Below are 21,515 nucleotides of genomic sequence, written 5' to 3'. Positions count from 1 at the left end.
GGCCATGGGCACGATGCTGCCGCTGTCACAAAGCTTCAGTGGTTGCTGTGGAGTTGCCCATGAGGAGCTGGGACCCTTTGGAACTGGTGAGGGCATCGGCGTCTCCGTGGAAACCACGGGGGCATTGTTACGACTCTTATGTGGGGTATTTAAGGCCCTGGCGCACCCTAGAGGTGGCAGTTGCCCTGTGAATCCACAGCAAGTCTGCATCCGAGGACACAGAAGATGCCAGTGGACAAGGGATCGAACGCCCGCTCCCAGCCTGCCGAGGGCAGGCCAGGAGTGCAAAGGAGGCGCCAGGTGAGGGCTGGGGCAGGAGTGAGAGGCCGGTGGTGGGACGGGGCCACATGGAGCTGCCTCGGGGCCGGGGCCGGGCTTGCCGGCACTGCGGGGGCTGCTGTGCCAAGGCAGCCGCCTCCATCACACACCTCTTCCTCCTCCTCCTGCCCGCAGGTGGGCCACAGGCCACAGCCTGAGGAAGGGCGGCGTGGGATCACGGTACCACAGCTGCCCTACCAACGAAGGTATCAGCCCATCGAGACCCAGCAGGAACAGGTAGGGACCCCGAGGGAGACAGGGCCAAACACCTTCCCAACCACGGGCATGCTGGGGCTGCTGTGGGCTGGGGCCATGGCCGGCGGGTGGCCAGCCCTTTCCCCAGCCAGCTCTGGGAGCAGGCAGCAGCCACCTGTGGGCCTGAGCCTTGCCGTGGGGCTGGCAGGGGAGCCCAACTGCATGAGCTCCCAACAGCTGGGATACGGGCGCAAGAGACACTATCACAGAGCCTCTCTCCTCGACTTCTCTTGCAGGTGGGCAGCGTGAGGTGCAGAGCGGTGCTGCCCCGCAGCATGAGGACAGAGGAGCAGACACTTCCTCGGCCAGTGGTGGTGGAAAGGACACCTCGGCCGCCACCTCGGCCAGTGAGAGAAGCCAGCAGGCTGCCTCGCCCGACATGGGCACCCTCTGCCCCTGCAGCCAGATTCACTGACATGGCCATCGGCAGGACAAGCAACAGCCAAAAGCAGCTTTGCACAACCGCTGCCCAGCAGCACCACATCCCCGCACATGGCAGCACTGTTGCGAGGCCACGGAGCTGGCAGCCTGCCCCACACAGGCCCACAGCCTGTGCCACAGCGCAGGGCACAAGAAATGTGAGCGCGGTCCTGCGCAACAACAGCGCTGAGAGCCGGGGACCCTACCAGCAGGCAGTGGCATGCCAGGACCCAGCATACAGCAGGGCTGCAATGACAAGAAGATACACTGTCAGGGCACCTAACGGCAGCAAAGCCACCGCCACTCAGCCTGCTCCTGATCCTAACACCCGTGCGAGCACTGCTGCTTCCCAGAGCAGGAAGACGGGGCGAGAGGGCAGCCTCAATGACAAGTTGCTGGGGCTGCACAAGAAGGTTCTTGCAAAGCCTCTGCCCGCCCTGCGCAGCAACATCGAGGCTTTGCAACACGCCAGGAGGAGCCGCTTGGCCAGAGCTCCTGAGGAAGAGGAGTACCAGGCACCTCTCGTTCCCATGGCACCAGCACCAGCATCTCGTGGCTTTAGCAGGCAGGCTGCTGCAGCACAAGCCCAGCGCCAGGCACCTGCCATGAACAGCTCAGCAGAAAATGACGCAGATCTGAATTTCCCATCCAGGTGCGTCAAGAAGCTTCCTTTCAGAGCTGGTGTCGAGGTGATAGAGGCACCAGCCTCTCCCGCCATCGGCAGGCAGGCTGCAGCAGGACGAGCACAGGGCCGGGCACCTGCCCCGCACAGCCACAAAGAAAGCAACATGGATATGAAGGTCACACCCAAGAGCATCCTCAGGAAGGTCCATTTCAGAGATGCTGTTGAGGAGGAGGCAGAGACCGCAGCCTCTTGTGGCTTTGACAGTCAAGCTCTGGCAGCAGAAGCACAGTGCAATGCACCTGCCTCCGACAGCATCATAGTAAGAGATGCAAAAGTGCGTGTCACACCCAGTGTCGGTGCAAGCTCCCAGTTCTGGAATATGATCGAGGAGGAGGCAGAGGAAACAGATTCTTCTCACAATGGTGATGAGGAGGCAGCACCGGAGGCAGCACCAGAGGCAGAGAGTCAGGCATCTGTCCTGCTCAGCCCAGATGCCTGTGAGTTGGTTCCACAGGGAGCAGCCCTGCTCAGCACAAGGGAGCCTCTGGTCCAGGCTGTGGCAGTGGATCAGGAAACCAGCCAGCAGCTGCTGGAACCTCAGGGCATGACCCAAATGCTGGATGCGGCAGTGGACAAAGAGGAGAAAGAGTGGGTAGAGGACATTGATAAAGTGCTGTCCCAAGTGGAAGAGATCATCATACGCAACCTCTGGGTCAACCCCTCGGTCCCAGAGCTCTTCCAGGACCCCCAGGCCGATATCCAGGAGGGGTCTGACTTCCCCAGCAGCATGGACATTGAAGTGACAGGGGAGGCAGGTGGAGACCTGCAGAACACGTCTCCTATCCCAGCCGGACCCACAGCCACTGAGTCGACAGCTTCTACATTAGCTGCATCTGCGGAGGAAGAGGAGCACCGCGCACGTCTCACTCCAGTGGCACAGGAGGAGGTGGAACCGGCACCAGTTTCTCCTGCCTGCGTCGAGCAGGAGGCAGCACCACAGGCACAGAGGCAGGTACCTGCCCTGCTCAGCCCTGATGCCTGTGAGGTGGTTGTAGAAGAAATGGCAAGGACCGTCACTGAAGAGGTCCTGATCATGAGCTTGGCCGTTGTCCAGGGAGCCAGCCAGCAGCTGTTGGAGTATCAGGACATGACCCAAATCCTGGGTGTGTCAATGGCAGCACTGACGCCTGCAGCACCTGAGCACGTTGAGTCTGCTGTGGCTTCGGAGCCTCAGGGAGAGGCCAGTGCAGCCGCTGCCTCCCCAACAGTGCCTGAGGATGAAGTGGCTGCTTTCTTGACTGAGATCCCTGCAACAGAGCCTGGAACATCCCACATTCCTCCAGGAGCAGATGATAGTGGAGATGCAGCAGCTTCTCCCTTGTGTCGGGACTCTCGGCGCCAGGTGAGTGAGGCGCGTGTGGTTGGCACCGGGGATCCCAAGGCCTTGGACGGCAGCTCCCAGGTTTTGTGACAGGGCTATTTCTGGTGCTGCCTGTGTCATCCCACTGACATTGCCCCCATCCCCTGCCTGTGCTCTTGCTACCCTGCAGGGTAGGCTCAGACGCTTTGTGAGGAAACACCTGGGCAAGGCTGTGACTGTCATCCAGGGAACAAGGCAGCAGCAGGTGAAAGAGCCAGACGTGGCACAAAGCTTGGATGTGGAGTCACCGTCAACGTCGCCTGCTGTAGTTCAGGACAGCGAGAACCAGCCAGGTACTTGCCCGAGTTGGGTGGCACCCAGGCCAGACCGGCAGCAGTGTTTGCGTGAGTTCGGGTGTGTCCCAGCCTCCCCTCCATGGGCCGAAGGCTGCGTGGAGACCTCCTAGCAGACCTTCCAGTATCTGAAGGAGGCCAATGAGGATGCTGTTAAGGAGAAGTTCTTTACTGTAAGGGTGGTGAGGCACTGGAACGGGTTGCCAAAGGAAGTCCCTTGCCTACAGCTCTTCTTCCTCCACAGGCATTGCCACTCTTCCAGACCAAGGAGCGGCCCCACGGCGACGACTCTCCCGCTTCAGGAGAGTGCTGAGGGCTCTGCGCAAGGCTTTCACTTGCTCATGCCTCACCCCACGTGTGGAGGAGTAGCGCCCTGCTGCCAGCGCCAGGCCCAAGGCAGCTGTGCTGAGGATGTCATGCTGCAGCCTGCACTTGTTGTGGCTGCTTTCTTGGGCCAATAAATAATAACTCGTTTCCCCCCCCACTGCTCGTCTCTGCCTGTATGTTGGTTAGAGCATGTTTGTGTAATTCACGGACCTCTATATTTAATTAACGTAAAACAACTGACTTCAATCTAAGCGGCTACCTATCTGTTGCAATTAGTTCTAGTTTACACACAGTATGCTAGAGATTGGAAGAGACCTCAAAAGATCATCTCGTCCAGTCCCGCTTCCGGAGCGGGAACACCTACATAATGTTACACAGGAATGTGTCCAGGCGGGTTTTGAATGTCTCCAAAGATGGAGACTCCACAACCTCCCTGGGCAGCCTGTTCCAATGGCAAGCATAAATAAACACTTCCTACAAGTTTTGAAGTTAAATAAAAGTTCAAATATTCAACTTTAAATTTTGAGCAAGCTTTTAAATAGAACACCCTCTTCCCCACTTCTATACAAAGATAAAGCAGTGGTGTACAAAGCACACAAGTTAAATTGTGTTTGATAACTGGGGAATAGCCTTACTGTCAGTTATCAAACAAATCAGGAGAATAAACATATCTCTATCTTGTAAGATAAGACTAAAACCAAAAATCCACGTTAATCATGATAGAAGTGAAACATCTGAATGCAGAAGCCTCACAGTTATCACTTAAAAGCTTTAAACCCAACTTCCTCTGATCTATTTGCTATTGTAAAGCAAATATCCAAAGAGCACTGACACTTTAACTCTTGGAAAGCAAATAACACATTTACATCAACCACCCCTCCCGCCCTTCCAACACATGGATATGAGAAAGGTCCCAAGCACTCTGTAGTTCCAACACAGTTCCATGTTCAACATTCCTCAGTCAAATCTCTAAACACCTGAGGTGCCAGTTTATAGTGAACAAAAATTAATGAATAAAAACTCTTCTGAGTTCTTACACTCTGCAAAAGAGATCAGAGAAGGAATTTACACTGGGCTAAATCCAAAGTTTAATCTAGCTTTCTTAGGATGTTCTCACCAAGAATATGTTCTCTGGGACACATTTTTAGAATGAAAAGCTACTTGGTTGAAAACAAACGGCTTTACTTTTTATGATGAAAGAGAAATGATGATTGTTGAGTTACACTGTAATACTCTCTTTATGCTGTGTCTGTAGGCTCGTATCTTTAACGAGACCCCTATAAATCCACGAAGATGTCTGCACATCCTTACCAAAATCCTTTACTTGCTGAACCAGGTAAGTGTTATCATTTCTTCCCAGCCAGAATGAATATTCCCAAGGCTAATATAAGGAAGAAGTTCTTTACTGTGAGGGTGATGAGGCCAGAGAAGTGGTGAATGTTCCATCCTTGGCAGTGTTCAAGGCCAGGTTGCACAGAGCCTTGAGAGACATGTCTAGTGTGAGGTGTCCCTGCCTTTGGCAAGGGGTTGGAACTGGATGAGCTTAAGGTCCTTTCAAAGCCAAGCCATTCTGTGATGCTGTGATTCTAATTTCTGATAGCTTTCAGTGTGAAAGAAGTTTTGTACCTCTTCCTGACAGATTTGGGAGGTAGCTTTTTAAGGAGATCCAGAATGGGGTGTTTATGCTTTAGTATTATGTTCTTCCCTCTGACTTGCTGCTAACTGGAGTGAGATACATATCACTGAAGCATTTAATACTTTTTCCATGAGTGCCAAGTGAGAGCTGCTGCTTGATCTGTGGCCATCACAGCCCTGTGCAATGAAAGAGACACTTGTGTTTGCCCAGCTAAAGTGGGAATGGCTGAGACGAAGTGAAAACATAGGCCAAGAAGTGATGAGGTAGAAGGGTGTCTTTTTGTCTGGGGCTAAATTAGAAGCATGATAAGAAAGATTTTCTTCAGATGTTTATGTAGATCAGGTTTCGTGTGTGTCAGGTTGTATTTAACATCAAAGTAGGTTGGACCTCTGCTGTTCAGTCTTAATTCAGGCAGCAAGTAGATCCCTTTTAGGTAAGACAAAACCAAGGATGCCAGAAAAGGGAGCACAGGCTACTTAACAAACTGTTCCATTGCTGTACAGCTATGGATGGCATTTGTTGAAACCAAGTAGCTAGTAGTGGTAAATTTGACAGGTACTCCTCAGGAAACACGAGGTGAGGGAGGGATGGTTTCTAACATGAGAAAAAGCCTCAAAGCAAAGATCCTTGGTGTGTGGGTAGGTGTTAAAAATGGAGGCTGGAGGGAAGGAATGCCATGCAGAGGGACCTCGACATGCTTGTGAGGTGGGCTGATGCCAACCTCATGAAGTTTAAGCATGCCAAGTGCAAGGTCCTACAGCTGGGTCAGACCAATCCCAGGCACAGCTACAGGTTGGGCAGAGAAGAGATTCAGAGCAGCCCTGCGGAGAAGGACTTGGGGGTGTTGGTTTCATGTTCTTTTTATGTTGAGTAAACCAGAACTGCACACAGTACTCCAGGTGAGGTCTCACAAGAATGATTTCATTATTTTTGTTGTTTTTTTCCTTCTTTTACCGGTCTTTCTTTTCTCCGTTCCCTTTTCTTCTTGTCAAGGAAAAAAACAGGGAGGAGAAAAGTGCATCCCTGACTGCCCAGTGGCCATGGGCACGATGCTGCCGCTGTCACAAAGCTTCAGTGGTTGCTGTGGAGTTGCCCATGAGGAGCTGGGACCCTTTGGAACTGGTGAGGGCATCGGCGTCTCCGTGGAAACCACGGGGGCATTGTTACGACTCTTATGTGGGGTATTTAAGGCCCTGGCGCACCCTAGAGGTGGCAGTTGCCCTGTGAATCCACAGCAAGTCTGCATCCGAGGACACAGAAGATGCCAGTGGACAAGGGATCGAACGCCCGCTCCCAGCCTGCCGAGGGCAGGCCAGGAGTGCAAAGGAGGCGCCAGGTGAGGGCTGGGGCAGGAGTGAGAGGCCGGTGGTGGGACGGGGCCACATGGAGCTGCCTCGGGGCCGGGGCCGGGCTTGCCGGCACTGCGGGGGCTGCTGTGCCAAGGCAGCCGCCTCCATCACACACCTCTTCCTCCTCCTCCTGCCCGCAGGTGGGCCACAGGCCACAGCCTGAGGAAGGGCGGCGTGGGATCACGGTACCACAGCTGCCCTACCAACGAAGGTATCAGCCCATCGAGACCCAGCAGGAACAGGTAGGGACCCCGAGGGAGACAGGGCCAAACACCTTCCCAACCACGGGCATGCCGGGGCTGCTGTGGGCTGGGGCCATGGCCGGCGGGTGGCCAGCCCTTTCCCCAGCCAGCTCTGGGAGCAGGCAGCAGCCACCTGTGGGCCTGAGCCTTGCCGTGGGGCTGGCAGGGGAGCCCAACTGCATGAGCTCCCAACAGCTGGGATACGGGCGCAAGAGACACTATCACAGAGCCTCTCTCCTCGACTTCTCTTGCAGGTGGGCAGCGTGAGGTGCAGAGCGGTGCTGCCCCGCAGCATGAGGACAGAGGAGCAGACACTTCCTCGGCCAGTGGTGGTGGAAAGGACACCTCGGCCGCCACCTCGGCCAGTGAGAGAAGCCAGCAGGCTGCCTCGCCCGACATGGGCACCCTCTGCCCCTGCAGCCAGATTCACTGACATGGCCATCGGCAGGACAAGCAACAGCCAAAAGCAGCTTTGCACAACCGCTGCCCAGCAGCACCACATCCCCGCACATGGCAGCACTGTTGCGAGGCCACGGAGCTGGCAGCCTGCCCCACACAGGCCCACAGCCTGTGCCACAGCGCAGGGCACAAGAAATGTGAGCGCGGTCCTGCGCAACAACAGCGCTGAGAGCCGGGGACCCTACCAGCAGGCAGTGGCATGCCAGGACCCAGCATACAGCAGGGCTGCAATGACAAGAAGATACACTGTCAGGGCACCTAACGGCAGCAAAGCCACCGCCACTCAGCCTGCTCCTGATCCTAACACCCGTGCGAGCACTGCTGCTTCCCAGAGCAGGAAGACGGGGCGAGAGGGCAGCCTCAATGACAAGTTGCTGGGGCCGCACAAGAAGGTTCTTGCAAAGCCTCTGCCCGCCCTGCGCAGCAACATCGAGGCTTTGCAACACGCCAGGAGGAGCCGCTTGGCCAGAGCTCCTGAGGAAGAGGAGTACCAGGCACCTCTCGTTCCCATGGCACCAGCACCAGCATCTCGTGGCTTTAGCAGGCAGGCTGCTGCAGCACAAGCCCAGCGCCAGGCACCTGCCATGAACAGCTCAGCAGAAAATGACGCAGATCTGAATTTCCCATCCAGGTGCGTCAAGAAGCTTCCTTTCAGAGCTGGTGTCGAGGTGATAGAGGCACCAGCCTCTCCCGCCATCGGCAGGCAGGCTGCAGCAGGACGAGCACAGGGCCGGGCACCTGCCCCGCACAGCCACAAAGAAAGCAACATGGATATGAAGGTCACACCCAAGAGCATCCTCAGGAAGGTCCATTTCAGAGATGCTGTTGAGGAGGAGGCAGAGACCGCAGCCTCTTGTGGCTTTGACAGTCAAGCTCTGGCAGCAGAAGCACAGTGCAATGCACCTGCCTCCGACAGCATCATAGTAAGAGATGCAAAAGTGCGTGTCACACCCAGTGTCGGTGCAAGCTCCCAGTTCTGGAATATGATCGAGGAGGAGGCAGAGGAAACAGATTCTTCTCACAATGGTGATGAGGAGGCAGCACCGGAGGCAGCACCAGAGGCAGAGAGTCAGGCATCTGTCCTGCTCAGCCCAGATGCCTGTGAGTTGGTTCCACAGGGAGCAGCCCTGCTCAGCACAAGGGAGCCTCTGGTCCAGGCTGTGGCAGTGGATCAGGAAACCAGCCAGCAGCTGCTGGAACCTCAGGGCATGACCCAAATGCTGGATGCGGCAGTGGACAAAGAGGAGAAAGAGTGGGTAGAGGACATTGATAAAGTGCTGTCCCAAGTGGAAGAGATCATCATACGCAACCTCTGGGTCAACCCCTCGGTCCCAGAGCTCTTCCAGGACCCCCAGGCCGATATCCAGGAGGGGTCTGACTTCCCCAGCAGCATGGACATTGAAGTGACAGGGGAGGCAGGTGGAGACCTGCAGAACACGTCTCCTATCCCAGCCGGACCCACAGCCACTGAGTCGACAGCTTCTACATTAGCTGCATCTGCGGAGGAAGAGGAGCACCGCGCACGTCTCACTCCAGTGGCACAGGAGGAGGTGGAACCGGCACCAGTTTCTCCTGCCTGCGTCGAGCAGGAGGCAGCACCACAGGCACAGAGGCAGGTACCTGCCCTGCTCAGCCCTGATGCCTGTGAGGTGGTTGTAGAAGAAATGGCAAGGACCGTCACTGAAGAGGTCCTGATCATGAGCCTGGCCGTTGTCCAGGGAGCCAGCCAGCAGCTGGTGGAGTATCAGGACATGACCCAAATCCTGGGTGTGTCAATGGCAGCACTGACGCCTGCAGCACCTGAGCACGTTGAGTCTGCTGTGGCTTCGGAGCCTCAGGGAGAGGCCAGTGCAGCCGCTGCCTCCCCAACAGTGCCTGAGGATGAAGTGGCTGCTTTCTTGACTGAGATCCCTGCAACAGAGCCTGGAACATCCCACATTCCTCCAGGAGCAGATGATAGTGGAGATGCAGCAGCTTCTCCCTTGTGTCGGGACTCTCGGCGCCAGGTGAGTGAGGCGCGTGTGGTTGGCACCGGGGATCCCAAGGCCTTGGACGGCAGCTCCCAGGTTTTGTGACAGGGCTATTTCTGGTGCTGCCTGTGTCATCCCACTGACATTGCCCCCATCCCCTGCCTGTGCTCTTGCTACCCTGCAGGGTAGGCTCAGACGCTTTGTGAGGAAACACCTGGGCAAGGCTGTGACTGTCATCCAGGGAACAAGGCAGCAGCAGGTGAAAGAGCCAGACGTGGCACAAAGCTTGGATGTGGAGTCACCGTCAACGTCGCCTGCTGTAGTTCAGGACAGCGAGAACCAGCCAGGTACTTGCCCGAGTTGGGTGGCACCCAGGCCAGACCGGCAGCAGTGTTTGCGTGAGTTCGGGTGTGTCCCAGCCTCCCCTCCATGGGCCGAAGGCTGCGTGGAGACCTCCTAGCAGACCTTCCAGTATCTGAAGGAGGCCAATGAGGATGCTGTTAAGGAGAAGTTCTTTACTGTAAGGGTGGTGAGGCACTGGAACGGGTTGCCAAAGGAAGTCCCTTGCCTACAGCTCTTCTTCCTCCACAGGCATTGCCACTCTTCCAGACCAAGGAGCGGCCCCACGGCGACGACTCTCCCGCTTCAGGAGAGTGCTGAGGGCTCTGCGCAAGGCTTTCACTTGCTCATGCCTCACCCCACGTGTGGAGGAGTAGCGCCCTGCTGCCAGCGCCAGGCCCAAGGGAGCTGTGCTGAGGATGTCATGCTGCAGCCTGCACTTGTTGTGGCTGCTTTCTTGGGCCAATAAATAATAACTCGTTTCCCCCCCCACTGCTCGTCTCTGCCTGTATGTTGGTTAGAGCATGTTTGTGTAATTCACGGACCTCTATATTTAATTAACGTAAAACAACTGACTTCAATCTAAGCGGCTACCTATCTGTTGCAATTAGTTCTAGTTTACACACAGTATGCTAGAGATTGGAAGAGACCTCAAAGATCATCTCGTCCAGTCCCGCTTCCGGAGCGGGAACACCTACATAATGTTACACAGGAATGTGTCCAGGCGGGTTTTGAATGTCTCCAAAGATGGAGACTCCACAACCTCCCTGGGCAGCCTGTTCCAATGGCAAGCATAAATAAACACTTCCTACAAGTTTTGAAGTTAAATAAAAGTTCAAATATTCAACTTTAAATTTTGAGCAAGCTTTTAAATAGAACACCCTCTTCCCCACTTCTATACAAAGATAAAGCAGTGGTGTACAAAGCACACAAGTTAAATTGTGTTTGATAACTGGGGAATAGCCTTACTGTCAGTTATCAAACAAATCAGGAGAATAAACATATCTCTATCTTGTAAGATAAGACTAAAACCAAAAATCCACGTTAATCATGATAGAAGTGAAACATCTGAATGCAGAAGCCTCACAGTTATCACTTAAAAGCTTTAAACCCAACTTCCTCTGATCTATTTGCTATTGTAAAGCAAATATCCAAAGAGCACTGACACTTTAACTCTTGGAAAGCAAATAACACATTTACATCAACCACCCCTCCCGCCCTTCCAACACATGGATATGAGAAAGGTCCCAAGCACTCTGTAGTTCCAACACAGTTCCATGTTCAACATTCCTCAGTCAAATCTCTAAACACCTGAGGTGCCAGTTTATAGTGAACAAAAATTAATGAATAAAAACTCTTCTGAGTTCTTACACTCTGCAAAAGAGATCAGAGAAGGAATTTACACTGGGCTAAATCCAAAGTTTAATCTAGCTTTCTTAGGATGTTCTCACCAAGAATATGTTCTCTGGGACACATTTTTAGAATGAAAAGCTACTTGGTTGAAAACAAACGGCTTTACTTTTTATGATGAAAGAGAAATGATGATTGTTGAGTTACACTGTAATACTCTCTTTATGCTGTGTCTGTAGGCTCGTATCTTTAACGAGACCCCTATAAATCCACGAAGATGTCTGCACATCCTTACCAAAATCCTTTACTTGCTGAACCAGGTAAGTGCTATCATTTCTTCCCAGCCAGAATGAATATTCCCAAGGCTAATATAAGGAAGAAGTTCTTTACTGTGAGGGTGATGAGGCCAGAGAAGTGGTGAATGTTCCATCCTTGGCAGTGTTCAAGGCCAGGTTGCACAGAGCCTTGAGAGACATGTCTAGTGTGAGGTGTCCCTGCCTTTGGCAAGGGGTTGGAACTGGATGAGCTTAAGGTCCTTTCAAAGCCAAGCCATTCTGTGATGCTGTGATTCTAATTTCTGATAGCTTTCAGTGTGAAAGAAGTTTTGTACCTCTTCCTGACAGATTTGGGAGGTAGCTTTTTAAGGAGATCCAGAATGGGGTGTTTATGCTTTAGTATTATGTTCTTCCCTCTGACTTGCTGCTAACTGGAGTGAGATACATATCACTGAAGCTTTTAATACTTTTTCCATGAGTGCCAAGTGAGAGCTGCTGCTTGATCTGTGGCCATCACAGCCCTGTGCAATGAAAGAGACACTTGTGTTTGCCCAGCTAAAGTGGGAATGGCTGAGACGAAGTGAAAACATAGGCCAAGAAGTGATGAGGTAGAAGGGTGTCTTTTTGTCTGGGGCTAAATTAGAAGCATGATAAGAAAGATTTTCTTCAGATGTTTATGTAGATCAGGTTTCGTGTGTGTCAGGTTGTATTTAACATCAAAGTAGGTTGGACCTCTGCTGTTCAGTCTTAATTCAGGCAGCAAGTAGATCCCTTTTAGGTAAGACAAAACCAAGGATGCCAGAAAAGGGAGCACAGGCTACTTAACAAACTGTTCCATTGCTGTACAGCTATGGATGGCATTTGTTGAAACCAAGTAGCTAGTAGTGGTAAATTTGACAGGTACTCCTCAGGAAACACGAGGTGAGGGAGGGATGGTTTCTAACATGAGAAAAAGCCTCAAAGCAAAGATCCTTGGTGTGTGGGTAGGTGTTAAAAATGGAGGCTGGAGGGAAGGAATGCCATGCAGAGGGACCTCGACATGCTTGTGAGGTGGGCTGATGCCAACCTCATGAAGTTTAAGCATGCCAAGTGCAAGGTCCTACAGCTGGGTCAGACCAATCCCAGGCACAGCTACAGGTTGGGCAGAGAAGAGATTCAGAGCAGCCCTGCGGAGAAGGACTTGGGGGTGTTGGTTTCATGTTCATGTTGAGTAAACCAGAACTGCACACAGTACTCCAGGTGAGGTCTCACAAGAATGATTTCATTATTTTTGTTGTTTTTTTCCTTCTTTTACCGGTCTTTCTTTTCTCCGTTCCCTTTTCTTCTTGTCAAGGAAAAAAACAGGGAGGAGAAAAGTGCATCCCTGACTGCCCAGTGGCCATGGGCACGATGCTGCCGCTGTCACAAAGCTTCAGTGGTTGCTGTGGAGTTGCCCATGAGGAGCTGGGACCCTTTGGAACTGGTGAGGGCATCGGCGTCTCCGTGGAAACCACGGGGGCATTGTTACGACTCTTATGTGGGGTATTTAAGGCCCTGGCGCACCCTAGAGGTGGCAGTTGCCCTGTGAATCCACAGCAAGTCTGCATCCGAGGACACAGAAGATGCCAGTGGACAAGGGATCGAACGCCCGCTCCCAGCCTGCCGAGGGCAGGCCAGGAGTGCAAAGGAGGCGCCAGGTGAGGGCTGGGGCAGGAGTGAGAGGCCGGTGGTGGGACGGGGCCACATGGAGCTGCCTCGGGGCCGGGGCCGGGCTTGCCGGCACTGCGGGGGCTGCTGTGCCAAGGCAGCCGCCTCCATCACACACCTCTTCCTCCTCCTCCTGCCCGCAGGTGGGCCACAGGCCACAGCCTGAGGAAGGGCGGCGTGGGATCACGGTACCACAGCTGCCCTACCAACGAAGGTATCAGCCCATCGAGACCCAGCAGGAACAGGTAGGGACCCCGAGGGAGACAGGGCCAAACACCTTCCCAACCACGGGCATGCCGGGGCTGCTGTGGGCTGGGGCCATGGCCGGCGGGTGGCCAGCCCTTTCCCCAGCCAGCTCTGGGAGCAGGCAGCAGCCACCTGTGGGCCTGAGCCTTGCCGTGGGGCTGGCAGGGGAGCCCAACTGCATGAGCTCCCAACAGCTGGGATACGGGCGCAAGAGACACTATCACAGAGCCTCTCTCCTCGACTTCTCTTGCAGGTGGGCAGCGTGAGGTGCAGAGCGGTGCTGCCCCGCAGCATGAGGACAGAGGAGCAGACACTTCCTCGGCCAGTGGTGGTGGAAAGGACACCTCGGCCGCCACCTCGGCCAGTGAGAGAAGCCAGCAGGCTGCCTCGCCCGACATGGGCACCCTCTGCCCCTGCAGCCAGATTCACTGACATGGCCATCGGCAGGACAAGCAACAGCCAAAAGCAGCTTTGCACAACCGCTGCCCAGCAGCACCACATCCCCGCACATGGCAGCACTGTTGCGAGGCCACAGAGCTGGCAGCCTGCCCCACACAGGCCCACAGCCTGTGCCACAGCGCAGGGCACAAGAAATGTGAGCGCGGTCCTGCGCAACAACAGCGCTGAGAGCCGGGGACCCTACCAGCAGGCAGTGGCATGCCAGGACCCAGCATACAGCAGGGCTGCAATGACAAGAAGATACACTGTCAGGGCACCTAACGGCAGCAAAGCCACCGCCACTCAGCCTGCTCCTGATCCTAACACCCGTGCGAGCACTGCTGCTTCCCAGAGCAGGAAGACGGGGCGAGAGGGCAGCCTCAATGACAAGTTGCTGGGGCTGCACAAGAAGGTTCTTGCAAAGCCTCTGCCCGCCCTGCGCAGCAACATCGAGGCTTTGCAACACGCCAGGAGGAGCCGCTTGGCCAGAGCTCCTGAGGAAGAGGAGTACCAGGCACCTCTCGTTCCCATGGCACCAGCACCAGCATCTCGTGGCTTTAGCAGGCAGGCTGCTGCAGCACAAGCCCAGCGCCAGGCACCTGCCATGAACAGCTCAGCAGAAAATGACGCAGATCTGAATTTCCCATCCAGGTGCGTCAAGAAGCTTCCTTTCAGAGCTGGTGTCGAGGTGATAGAGGCACCAGCCTCTCCCGCCATCGGCAGGCAGGCTGCAGCAGGACGAGCACAGGGCCGGGCACCTGCCCCGCACAGCCACAAAGAAAGCAACATGGATATGAAGGTCACACCCAAGAGCATCCTCAGGAAGGTCCATTTCAGAGATGCTGTTGAGGAGGAGGCAGAGACCGCAGCCTCTTGTGGCTTTGACAGTCAAGCTCTGGCAGCAGAAGCACAGTGCAATGCACCTGCCTCCGACAGCATCATAGTAAGAGATGCAAAAGTGCGTGTCACACCCAGTGTCGGTGCAAGCTCCCAGTTCTGGAATATGATCGAGGAGGAGGCAGAGGAAACAGATTCTTCTCACAATGGTGATGAGGAGGCAGCACCGGAGGCAGCACCAGAGGCAGAGAGTCAGGCATCTGTCCTGCTCAGCCCAGATGCCTGTGAGTTGGTTCCACAGGGAGCAGCCCTGCTCAGCACAAGGGAGCCTCTGGTCCAGGCTGTGGCAGTGGATCAGGAAACCAGCCAGCAGCTGCTGGAACCTCAGGGCATGACCCAAATGCTGGATGCGGCAGTGGACAAAGAGGAGAAAGAGTGGGTAGAGGACATTGATAAAGTGCTGTCCCAAGTGGAAGAGATCATCATACGCAACCTCTGGGTCAACCCCTCGGTCCCAGAGCTCTTCCAGGACCCCCAGGCCGATATCCAGGAGGGGTCTGACTTCCCCAGCAGCATGGACATTGAAGTGACAGGGGAGGCAGGTGGAGACCTGCAGAACACGTCTCCTATCCCAGCCGGACCCACAGCCACTGAGTCGACAGCTTCTACATTAGCTGCATCTGCGGAGGAAGAGGAGCACCGCGCACGTCTCACTCCAGTGGCACAGGAGGAGGTGGAACCGGCACCAGTTTCTCCTGCCTGCGTCGAGCAGGAGGCAGCACCACAGGCACAGAGGCAGGTACCTGCCCTGCTCAGCCCTGATGCCTGTGAGGTGGTTGTAGAAGAAACGGCCAGGACCATCTCTGAAGAGGTCCTGATCATGAGCCTGGCCGTTGTCCAGGGAGCCAGCCAGCAGCTGGCGGAACATCGGGACATGTCCCAAAACTCAGATGAGGCAATGGCACTAATGGCATCTGTGTGGACTGGGGACACTGAGTCTCCTGTGTGTGGAGACCATCAAGGAGAGGCTGAAACAGCCATTGTCTTGCCAGAAACACAGAGAGAGGAAGTGGCAGCTTCATGGCCTGAGATGCCTGTGCCAGAGGCTGGAGCATGCCACTCTGCCCCAGAAGCAGCCAACGAAGGAGAAGCAGGAGCTTCTGCCTTTGATCGTGAATCTGGGCACCCGGTGAGCGAGGCACATATGGCTGGCACCGGAGATACTGTGGAGATTCAAGCAGGAGTCTCGCATGGGCTACCTGTGGCAGAGAGATTCCTGCTGCTCCCTATGCCAGAGCCTCTGGAGGAGCCGGAGAGGAGCAGCATGGCCCACACCAGTCACAGGCTCGACATGCAAAGGAGAGCCAGCCTGCCTTGGCTGCTGGGCAGCTCTGTGGAAAGGGAGCTCCAGCAGCAGGAGGGCCAGAGGCCTCGTTTCGCCTTGCGGCGGGGACGGATGCCCAGTCACAGGCAGGTGAGTGCCAAGGACAGGATGGGACAGGACAGCGGGATGAGCCTTCCTCTGCCTGTGGCCAGCCACTGCTCCCTCAACTCATTTTCTGCATCCCTGTTGTGTGTTTACAGGAAGCGCCAGGGACCTTGGGCGAGGAAGCTGACGATGAGGAGTTGGACGGAAAGGAAGAAGAGGAATGGGAAGAGGCCATGGACAAAGAGCTTTCTGAAGTGGAAGAGATCACCATACGCAACCTCTGGGTCAACCTCTCAGTCCCAGACCACTTCCAGGACACCCATGCAGATCCCCAGGAGGGATCCAGCTGCCCCACCAGCATGGGCATGGACGCAACAGGAGAGGGAACCAGCCAACAGCTGGTGGAGTATCAGGACATGACCCAAATCCTGAGTGTGTCAATGGCAGCACTGACGCCTGCAGCACCTGAGCACGTTGAGTCTGCTGTGGCTTCGGAGCCTCAGGGAGAGGCCAGTGCAGCCGCTGCCTCCCCAACAGTGCCTGAGGATGAAGTGGCTGCTTTCTTGACTGAGATCCCTGCAACAGAGCCTGGAACATCCCACATTCCTCCAGGAGCAGATGATAGTGGAGATGCAGCAGCTTCTCCCTTGTGTCGGGACTCTCGGCGCCAGGTGAGTGAGGCGCGTGTGGTTGGCACCGGGGATCCCAAGGCCTTGGACGGCAGCTCCCAGGTTTTGTGACAGGGCTATTTCTGGTGCTGCCTGTGTCATCCCACTGACATTGCCCCCATCCCCTGCCTGTGCTCTTGCTACCCTGCAGGGTAGGCTCAGACGCTTTGTGAGGAAACACCTGGGCAAGGCTGTGACTGTCATCCAGGGAACAAGGCAGCAGCAGGTGAAAGAGCCAGACGTGGCACAAAGCTTGGATGTGGAGTCACCGTCAACGTCGCCTGCTGTAGTTCAGGACAGCGAGAACCAGCCAGGTACTTGCCCGAGTTGGGTGGCACCCAGGCCAGACCGGCAGCAGTGTTTGCGTGAGTTCGGGTGTGTCCCAGCCTCCCCTCCATGGGCCGAAGGCTGCGTGGAGACCTCCTAGCAGACCTTCCAGTATCTGAAGGAGGCCAATGAGGATGCTGTTAAGGAGAAGTTCTTTACTGTAAGGGTGGTGAGGCACTGGAACGGGTTGCCAAAGGAAGTCCCTTGCCTACAGCTCTTCTTCCTCCACAGGCATTGCCACTCTTCCAGACCAAGGAGCGGCCCCACGGCGACGACTCTCCCGCTTCAGGAGAGTGCTGAGGGCTCTGCGCAAGGCTTTCACTTGCTCATGCCTCACCCCACGTGTGGAGGAGTAGCGCCCTGCTGCCAGCGCCAGGCCCAAGGCAGCTGTGCTGAGGATGTCATGCTGCAGCCTGCACTTGTTGTGGCTGCTTTCTTGGGCCAATAAATAATAACTCGTTTCCCCCCCCACTGCTCGTCTCTGCCTGTATGTTGGTTAGAGCATGTTTGTGTAATTCACGGACCTCTATATTTAATTAACGTAAAACAACTGACTTCAATCTAAGCGGCTACCTATCTGTTGCAATTAGTTCTAGTTTACACACAGTATGCTAGAGATTGGAAGAGACCTCAAAAGATCATCTCGTCCAGTCCCGCTTCCGGAGCGGGAACACCTACATAATGTTACACAGGAATGTGTCCAGGCGGGTTTTGAATGTCTCCAAAGATGGAGACTCCACAACCTCCCTGGGCAGCCTGTTCCAATGGCAAGCATAAATAAACACTTCCTACAAGTTTTGAAGTTAAATAAAAGTTCAAATATTCAACTTTAAATTTTGAGCAAGCTTTTAAATAGAACACCCTCTTCCCCACTTCTATACAAAGATAAAGCAGTGGTGTACAAAGCACACAAGTTAAATTGTGTTTGATAACTGGGGAATAGCCTTACTGTCAGTTATCAAACAAATCAGGAGAATAAACATATCTCTATCTTGTAAGATAAGACTAAAACCAAAAATCCACGTTAATCATGATAGAAGTGAAACATCTGAATGCAGAAGCCTCACAGTTATCACTTAAAAGCTTTAAACCCAACTTCCTCTGATCTATTTGCTATTGTAAAGCAAATATCCAAAGAGCACTGACACTTTAACTCTTGGAAAGCAAATAACACATTTACATCAACCACCCCTCCCGCCCTTCCAACACATGGATATGAGAAAGGTCCCAAGCACTCTGTAGTTCCAACACAGTTCCATGTTCAACATTCCTCAGTCAAATCTCTAAACACCTGAGGTGCCAGTTTATAGTGAACAAAAATTAATGAATAAAAACTCTTCTGAGTTCTTACACTCTGCAAAAGAGATCAGAGAAGGAATTTACACTGGGCTAAATCCAAAGTTTAATCTAGCTTTCTTAGGATGTTCTCACCAAGAATATGTTCTCTGGGACACATTTTTAGAATGAAAAGCTACTTGGTTGAAAACAAACGGCTTTACTTTTTATGATGAAAGAGAAATGATGATTGTTGAGTTACACTGTAATACTCTCTTTATGCTGTGTCTGTAGGCTCGTATCTTTAACGAGACCCCTATAAATCCACGAAGATGTCTGCACATCCTTACCAAAATCCTTTACTTGCTGAACCAGGTAAGTGCTATCATTTCTTCCCAGCCAGAATGAATATTCCCAAGGCTAATATAAGGAAGAAGTTCTTTACTGTGAGGGTGATGAGGCCAGAGAAGTGGTGAATGTTCCATCCTTGGCAGTGTTCAAGGCCAGGTTGCACAGAGCCTTGAGAGACATGTCTAGTGTGAGGTGTCCCTGCCTTTGGCAAGGGGTTGGAACTGGATGAGCTTAAGGTCCTTTCAAAGCCAAGCCATTCTGTGATGCTGTGATTCTAATTTCTGATAGCTTTCAGTGTGAAAGAAGTTTTGTACCTCTTCCTGACAGATTTGGGAGGTAGCTTTTTAAGGAGATCCAGAATGGGGTGTTTATGCTTTAGTATTATGTTCTTCCCTCTGACTTGCTGCTAACTGGAGTGAGATACATATCACTGAAGCATTTAATACTTTTTCCATGAGTGCCAAGTGAGAGCTGCTGCTTGATCTGTGGCCATCACAGCCCTGTGCAATGAAAGAGACACTTGTGTTTGCCCAGCTAAAGTGGGAATGGCTGAGACGAAGTGAAAACATAGGCCAAGAAGTGATGAGGTAGAAGGGTGTCTTTTTGTCTGGGGCTAAATTAGAAGCATGATAAGAAAGATTTTCTTCAGATGTTTATGTAGATCAGGTTTCGTGTGTGTCAGGTTGTATTTAACATCAAAGTAGGTTGGACCTCTGCTGTTCAGTCTTAATTCAGGCAGCAAGTAGATCCCTTTTAGGTAAGACAAAACCAAGGATGCCAGAAAAGGGAGCACAGGCTACTTAACAAACTGTTCCATTGCTGTACAGCTATGGATGGCATTTGTTGAAACCAAGTAGCTAGTAGTGGTAAATTTGACAGGTACTCCTCAGGAAACACGAGGTGAGGGAGGGATGGTTTCTAACATGAGAAAAAGCCTCAAAGCAAAGATCCTTGGTGTGTGGGTAGGTGTTAAAAATGGAGGCTGGAGGGAAGGAATGCCATGCAGAGGGACCTCGACATGCTTGTGAGGTGGGCTGATGCCAACCTCATGAAGTTTAAGCATGCCAAGTGCAAGGTCCTACAGCTGGGTCAGACCAATCCCAGGCACAGCTACAGGTTGGGCAGAGAAGAGATTCAGAGCAGCCCTGCGGAGAAGGACTTGGGGGTGTTGGTTTCATGTTCTTTTTATGTTGAGTAAACCAGAACTGCACACAGTACTCCAGGTGAGGTCTCACAAGAATGATTTCATTATTTTTGTTGTTTTTTTCCTTCTTTTACCGGTCTTTCTTTTCTCCGTTCCCTTTTCTTCTTGTCAAGGAAAAAAACAGGGAGGAGAAAAGTGCATCCCTGACTGCCCAGTGGCCATGGGCACGATGCTGCCGCTGTCACAAAGCTTCAGTGGTTGCTGTGGAGTTGCCCATGAGGAGCTGGGACCCTTTGGAACTGGTGAGGGCATCGGCGTCTCCGTGGAAACCACGGGGGCATTGTTACGACTCTTATGTGGGGTATTTAAGGCCCTGGCGCACCCTAGAGGTGGCAGTTGCCCTGTGAATCCACAGCAAGTCTGCATCCGAGGACACAGAAGATGCCAGTGGACAAGGGATCGAACGCCCGCTCCCAGCCTGCCGAGGGCAGGCCAGGAGTGCAAAGGAGGCGCCAGGTGAGGGCTGGGGCAGGAGTGAGAGGCCGGTGGTGGGACGGGGCCACATGGAGCTGCCTCGGGGCCGGGGCCGGGCTTGCCGGCACTGCGGGGGCTGCTGTGCCAAGGCAGCCGCCTCCATCACACACCTCTTCCTCCTCCTCCTGCCCGCAGGTGGGCCACAGGCCACAGCCTGAGGAAGGGCGGCGTGGGATCACGGTACCACAGCTGCCCTACCAACGAAGGTATCAGCCCATCGAGACCCAGCAGGAACAGGTAGGGACCCCGAGGGAGACAGGGCCAAACACCTTCCCAACCACGGGCATGCCGGGGCTGCTGTGGGCTGGGGCCATGGCCGGCGGGTGGCCAGCCCTTTCCCCAGCCAGCTCTGGGAGCAGGCAGCAGCCACCTGTGGGCCTGAGCCTTGCCGTGGGGCTGGCAGGGGAGCCCAACTGCATGAGCTCCCAACAGCTGGGATACGGGCGCAAGAGACACTATCACAGAGCCTCTCTCCTCGACTTCTCTTGCAGGTGGGCAGCGTGAGGTGCAGAGCGGTGCTGCCCCGCAGCATGAGGACAGAGGAGCAGACACTTCCTCGGCCAGTGGTGGTGGAAAGGACACCTCGGCCGCCACCTCGGCCAGTGAGAGAAGCCAGCAGGCTGCCTCGCCCGACATGGGCACCCTCTGCCCCTGCAGCCAGATTCACTGACATGGCCATCGGCAGGACAAGCAACAGCCAAAAGCAGCTTTGCACAACCGCTGCCCAGCAGCACCACATCCCCGCACATGGCAGCACTGTTGCGAGGCCACGGAGCGGGCAGCCTGCCCCACACAGGCCCACAGCCTGTGCCACAGCGCAGGGCACAAGAAATGTGAGCGCGGTCCTGCGCAACAACAGCGCTGAGAGCCGGGGACCCTACCAGCAGGCAGTGGCATGCCAGGACCCAGCATACAGCAGGGCTGCAATGACAAGAAGATACACTGTCAGGGCACCTAACGGCAGCAAAGCCACCGCCACTCAGCCTGCTCCTGATCCTAACACCCGTGCGAGCACTGCTGCTTCCCAGAGCAGGAAGACGGGGCGAGAGGGCAGCCTCAATGACAAGTTGCTGGGGCTGCACAAGAAGGTTCTTGCAAAGCCTCTGCCCGCCCTGCGCAGCAACATCGAGGCTTTGCAACACGCCAGGAGGAGCCGCTTGGCCAGAGCTCCTGAGGAAGAGGAGTACCAGGCACCTCTCGTTCCCATGGCACCAGCACCAGCATCTCGTGGCTTTAGCAGGCAGGCTGCTGCAGCACAAGCCCAGCGCCAGGCACCTGCCATGAACAGCTCAGCAGAAAATG

General features: G+C 54.3%; 2 protein-coding genes across 2 annotated transcripts in view; one reads left to right on the top strand and one right to left on the bottom strand.

Moving 5' to 3' along the window:
* The window catches only part of LOC133276777 (coatomer subunit gamma-2-like), a 149,139-nt gene that overhangs the window by 84,225 nt on the left and 43,399 nt on the right, over window positions 1–21,515 (bottom strand). The gene's annotated exons all lie outside the window — the stretch shown is intronic.
* Window positions 1–21,515, top strand: part of LOC133276735 (uncharacterized) — a 67,976-nt gene that overhangs the window by 11,772 nt on the left and 34,689 nt on the right. Inside the window, exons 5-6 of the mRNA XM_061467873.1 lie at window positions 15,328–15,963; window positions 16,074–16,346. Coding sequence (XP_061323857.1) covers window positions 15,328–15,963; window positions 16,074–16,346 — 909 coding nt within the window. The remainder of the gene's footprint in view (window positions 1–15,327; window positions 15,964–16,073; window positions 16,347–21,515) is intronic.

This window comes from Pezoporus flaviventris, unplaced genomic scaffold (genome assembly GCF_033815535.1).
Source record: "Pezoporus flaviventris isolate CSIRO_AGI_PZ_B2104156 unplaced genomic scaffold, CSIRO_AGI_Pfla_v1 ptg000046l, whole genome shotgun sequence".
NCBI classification, from domain to species: Eukaryota; Metazoa; Chordata; class Aves; order Psittaciformes; family Psittacidae; genus Pezoporus; species Pezoporus flaviventris.
Note: the sequence above shows the minus strand (reverse complement) of the source record. Positions and strands in the feature narration are given on the sequence as shown.